Source organism: Dendrobium catenatum, unplaced genomic scaffold, assembly GCF_001605985.2.
Source record: "Dendrobium catenatum unplaced genomic scaffold, ASM160598v2 fragScaff_scaffold_146, whole genome shotgun sequence".
Taxonomy (NCBI): domain Eukaryota; kingdom Viridiplantae; phylum Streptophyta; class Magnoliopsida; order Asparagales; family Orchidaceae; genus Dendrobium; species Dendrobium catenatum.
The window spans coordinates 2030402-2036537 of record NW_021318608.1 but is presented as its reverse complement, the minus strand read 5'-3'; the positions used below and the strand labels follow the sequence as shown (position 1 = coordinate 2036537).

Sequence of the window (6136 nt, the reverse complement as noted above, 5' to 3'; positions counted from 1 at the left end):
GCCAATATTAGATAAAGCATTGGATAATTCATAATTTAGTCATCAATTAAGGCCGTCCAGATGTTCATCAAATTTGCGTTTACAAGCTATTCTGAGAATTTTATTTATATACTTTTTTTACTACCTAACTTAGGCCTAATTTGATCGGATATTTTTTGTGATTTTTCTTTTTTTTAAATGATAAATTTATTTCTTCTTTGCTGTTTGGTCCCTCAAACCACGTTTTTTATAAGATCATTTTTTTTTATTTTTTTACTATTTTGAGAAAGCTTTTTATACATGCTTCTCCGTTAGAAAACTCTTTTATCTGAATTGATGTTTTTTAAAACTATCTTTTACAAAACTACTGGATAACGAAGCCTTAGGGAGAGATTAATCTATGTAGAGTCCGGATGTAGAGTTATATCCGGATTATGAGTGTTCATAATATGTACATATTGTATACAAAAATATATAATGTATATATATACACAGTATGTACATAATATATATTATAGTACGAACATAATTTAACGTCTAAACTCTGCGTGTAATAATCTTCCTACTTATGCCAGCAGCACAGCAAATCGCTGTTACTGTCACGTAATAATAATGACTTTATAAAGTGTGTTTAAGAACAATTTTTATGTGCGTTCCACTGCACCAGCTTGCAAAATATAAGCCTTACAAGGTTTGAACAAAAACAGTCAAACGAGAATGCTGATGAAATATGATATCCTTACTCTGTTAACAATGGAGATTTGTCCTACCTGCTACTTATATTACTACCATTACGAGGATAGGAGGTTGAGCTACCAAAGAGATACAACAGCGCCACCTAGCCTCTCTCTCTCTCTCTCTCTCTCTCTGTGATTTTGTCTTTTCTATTCAAGTTTCCAATAATATAGAGACGCTATCTCAACACAAGATAGTCACCAGGCCACCCAGCAACTTCCTCTAAGTCCCAGCTGATCAAGTATAAATACCAGTCGCAGTATCCACTCTCTCCATCACCAGAAGCAAAATGGCTTGCAATACTACTTTGGTCTTCACATTGTCTCTTCTCCTCGCCCTCGTCTTCTCTAACAAGTACTCACCATGCCACGCCGCTCGCCTTCTGCTACAAGTCACCGGGAATCCAGAACTCCTTCCTTTCCCTGAAATCCCAGCTTTTCCCAAGCCCGAATTGCCTCCGTTTCCCGAGCTTCCTCCCTTCCCTGAATTCCCCGCTTTCCCTCAACCCGAACTCCCCCCATTACCAGAATTCCCCACACTGACAAAACAGGGAGAGTCTGATTCGGCGAAGGTGGAAGAGCCGAAGCTGTTCGAGCCCGAGCTGCCTCCGTTGCCCGAGATCCCTCTTGACTTGCCGAAGCCCGAGCTTCCGCCATTGCCGGAGATCCCAGATGGCTTGTCGAAGCCTGAGCTTCCGCCATTGCCCGAGATCCCTCATGACCTGCCGAAGGTGGAGCTTCCGCCAGTGCCGGAGATTCCTCACTAATTCCCAGAAGAGCCAAAGCTGCAACCATAAACTTCTCACCATAGTCCTTGTCTTGCTTTGTAGTCGATTAATCAATTCTATCTTATATTAATATTGCTACCGAAATATTAATACGAATATAATGATGATTTTCATCCATAAATTTTTGGTGTTCTTTTTTATATTAATTAGTGGAGTGAAAGTCGGATGAACGCCTGATCAGTTATGAATTAGGATCCTATTTGGAATAAGTTTTTTCGTAATTATGTTTCTCGGATCTTAATTACAATTTTATTTAATATTTTTTTCATTATTTTTCAAAAAAAAAGTATTACTTTTTGTAACAAGAGTGGATAATATCTTACCACTTTTTAAAAAAAAGCTGTTTGACTTCCAAAAATAAAATATTTTTTATAACACTCACACACACAATAATTTATTTCTACCAAATAACTTTATAATCATCTTTATAAAATATTAATGTCATTCCAAACAGTTCTTAATCATAACTGATGGATCAAAATGAAAATTCAAAACAGATGATCAAATTATATATATAATTTTTGGAAAAATCAACCTACGTATTAATTAAAAAGAGAAGTTATAAGTCCTTGATAGATTCAAAAGCTTACTAAAAATATAATAATTAAAATAAAACCTATTAGCTAACAGATCTCACCTATTATAATCAAAACCAAAAGAAAGAAATAAAGAAACAACAAAAAAAATAATTTGGAGGCGGATGCAGCAGACGAGCCATCAAAGAACCTGCATCAAGGAACCTACAAGAAACCTGCAATAGGAGAAAGTAACAAAAACCACCAGGCGCCAAATTGAGCCAATTAGGAACCACCAGACAACCATCCTCAAAAGACAAAAGCCAAAGACCCAAAATAAACTTGAAAATAAGACAAACAGCCAGGGGTGTCAAAATTTGATCCGACCCGAACCCAAATCGAAAATTTCAGGTTCGGGTCAACTTGAACCCGAACCGGGTCAGGTTCGGGTTAGGGATTTCGACCCGTTTGTAAAACTTGGTCGGGTTGACCCGAAAACCCGAAATCAACCCGGTTTGACCCGTTTTTAATTAATTTAGGAGGATTTTAATGGATTTTTATGAAATAAGTAAATGATATTTCAAAAAATTATAAATATTATTGCCCAAATTAAATTGATCTTGATTTATTTTAAATTAATTGAAGTAAATCTTACCTTAATTTAATTTAGATTTAAATAAAATAATTTAATAAAATATACCTAAATCGGGTCGGGTTCGGGTTGATCCGGACCTGAAACGGGTCGGGTTCGAGTTCGGATAACCGAGACGTTTGCAAAAACGGGTCGGGTTGAATAGTGTTGGGTCAATTTCGGGTTGGACCCGAATCCAACCCGTGACCCGATTTTGACAGCCCTACAAACAACAACCCTCAACTTCATGAATAATTATTAGCTCCGGACACCTGACGTAGCTCTACATCCAGACGCCAATAACATGTCGCCACGTGCTCTTACTCTTTACTGCGCGGCCCGACGACCCGACCCAGACCGAAACCCGGTATTGCTATGTTCGGGTATTGCTAGGTATTGCTCGATATTGCTTGGCAATAACGAGAAATACCGCTCTGTCAAGACCAATACCTAGCAATACCGAGTAATACCTAGCAAAATCGGGTATTGCTTGGTATTGCTCAGTATTGGTCTTGACAGATTGATATTTCTCGTTATTGCCGACCAATACCGAGCAATACGTAGCAATACCTAGCAATACCCCGGTCTACACAAATCAGTCAATACATAGCAATATCGGGTCTGGGTCGTCGGGCCGCGCGGTAAAGAGTAAGAGCACGTGGCCACATGTTATTGACGTCCGGATATAGAGCTACGTCAGTTGTCCGGACTTAATTATTATTCCAACTTCACAAACCAACTCCACAGAGTCAGAAAAATAACACAAGGCATCAGCCAATACTGGCCCCGAACGAGGCAATAACCTTCATAATTTCATCTTAAAAATGAATTAATGGATTAGGGTATGCCTCAGCAACTAATTTCTTGGATGTAAATAATGTTGTTTATTTTTACTAAAATCCGTTAAAATATATTTAACAATGATTGATGCAAAATGTTATCATATATTTATCTGTTAAAAATTGTTTGGATTGATTGCATGAACCAATAGCCTAATTTATTCATTTATCGACTACTCAATCATCAAAAATATTATATGCGCTATTATTGCATGTATGCTTCATCAATAAGTAGAGAATAGATGGAGACATAAAATTTAAATTTACCTTTTAGCTCAATGAAGATTAACCTCGATATATTTTTATTTATATAAAAATAATAATCTTCATTAATTAGGGTTTGATTTTATTTTTACATAATATATTGTCTATCAAGATTACAATATTTTCTAATCTCTTTAAAAAATTAAGAAAGCTTTATCCCTTGACATTACTGATTCTACTTATATGAGAAGAGCTCGAGAAGTTCTTAAGAACTCCTCCAAATTTTCTAACACAACATTTAACGAATAGTATGTGAAAGAATATATAGTTAAATTGTTGGGTTATTGAATTTTTCCAATATCTAAATTTGATCTTAAGCTATAAGATTGAATTTTGTTAGAGAAATCTTAGGATGCTTGACTTCCTCAAATGGATCTCCTAAGAATCTTGGCCCTGCACAAACTGGAAGTTTTACTGTAGTCGCATCCGATCAAAATGACGTAACTTCCAATCCGTTTTGAAGGGAACGTCGTCCGTGGAGTGAAGTCGAACATCAACGTCATCGAAGGAGCAAAGTCCAACTGCGACAAAGGAGCTGAAGAAGCGACTCGTGCAATCTCCACACCTCAGAGCGTGTGGGCTCCTGCCTCCCGTCATTGCTTCCGATCAAAATGATGAAACTTCCGATCCGGTCTAAACTCTGAAGGAACGTCATCCGTGGAGTGAAGTCGAACAACAATGTCGTCGAAGGAGCGAAGTCCAACTGCAACGAAGGAGCCGAAGAAGCGACTCGTGCAATCTCTACACCTCCTTCACAGCATGTGAGCTCCCGCCTCCTGTTGTTGCTTTCGATCAAAATGATGAAACTTCCGATCCGGTCTGAAGGGAACGTCGTCCATGGAGTGAATTCGAACAACAATGTCCTCTAAGGAGCGAAGTCCAACTGCAACGAAGGAGCCGAAGAAGCGACTCGTGCAATCTCCACACCTCCTTCACAATGAGTGAGCTATCGCCTCCCGTCATTGCTTTCGATCAAAATAACGTAACTTCCAATCCGATCTGAAGGGAACGTCGTCCGTGGAGTAAAGTCGAACAACAACGTCGTCGGGACAACGAAGTCGAACTGCAACGAAGGAGTGAACATGCGGGACAATGAAGTCGAACATCAACTTAATTGGCGGGTCGGGTTCGAGTCAACCCCAACCCAAAGCAGGTCGGGTTCGGGTCCGAAAAATTGACCAGTTTGCAGAAACGGATCAGGTTCGGGTCAGGTTAAATAGTGCTGGGTCTGTTTCGAGTTCGACCCGAATCCGACCCGTGACCCGAAATTGACACCCCTACACCAGATCGTTGCTATGTATAATCCTATCAGATGTAAAGATTTTTTATAACTACAGAGCCATTATCCTTATGAAAAGCTTCAACGCACACAAATTTCTTAGAGTCAAGGGATGCAGATCCCTCAACAGGCCGGCCAACAACCACCGTTCTCGTTCAGTGAAAAAAAAAATCAATTGAAGCCAGTAAACTACTTAACAATCACTACGGGAAAATGACTCACCAGCGGCGAAATCTACGGGTAATGAGGGAAATTTGACGAAAATCCCTTTTATAGTCAAAGTTCCGATGAATCCACAAATGCCGGTAATTCGCGCGTCGGCAAAAAGATTCCAGCGGAATATTTTCACCGGAAATTTTACCGGCGCATGTTCCAACGCAATTCTGACGAAGAAAATGTGGGGAGTATGTCGTCTTTGTTGGACGGATTCCGACATTACATTCGTCGGTATTTCCGGCGTAATTTTGCGCCGGTAGTATTTGAACTATATATATTCGAGCAATCTGTAATCAAACTTCAATAGACTCAAAATATATTTCATATTTGGAATAAATTTTGAACTCCATTTATTATCATTTCAAATCTAATTTGAACAGAGATAAATTTGGACCAAGTTAACTATAAGTTATGCAGAGTTTTTTTTGTTTTACCAACCCTACCAAAGCTATCGTTCCAGCAAATTGTTGTAACATCCACACCATAATAATGAAATTTACGAGCTGTATTAAGTACAATTCTTATGTACGTTTCATTACTCATTGCAAAATATAAGCCATACAAGGTTTGAACAAGAACAGTCAAACAAGAATGCTGATGAAATATGAAATCCTTACTCTGTTTAACAATGGAACTTTGTCCTACCTGCTACTTATATTACTACCATTACGCGGATAGGAAGTTGAGCTACCAAAGAGAGATACAACAAGCCACCTAGCCTCTCTCTCTCCCTCTCTGTCTCTCTATCTGATTTTGTCTTTTCTATTCAAGTTTCCAACCAAATAGAGACAATTTCTCCTAACAACATAGCCACCCACCCAGCAACTTCCAAGTCCCAGCTCACTTATAAAAGCCAGTTGCAGTATCTCCTCTCTCCACACTAGAAGCAAA

The 6136-nt window shown here is 38.6% G+C and overlaps 1 protein-coding gene across 1 annotated transcript; it reads left to right on the top strand.

Moving 5' to 3' along the window:
- The first annotated feature begins 1003 nt into the window (after positions 1-1003).
- LOC110094007 (protein PELPK1-like) lies at positions 1004-1606 on the top strand. Its single transcript, XM_020819098.2, has one exon. It carries the CDS (start codon positions 1004-1006, stop codon positions 1478-1480), a length of 477 nt encoding a protein of 158 aa, XP_020674757.1. The 3' UTR covers positions 1481-1606.
- Positions 1607-6136: the final 4530 nt, after the last annotated feature.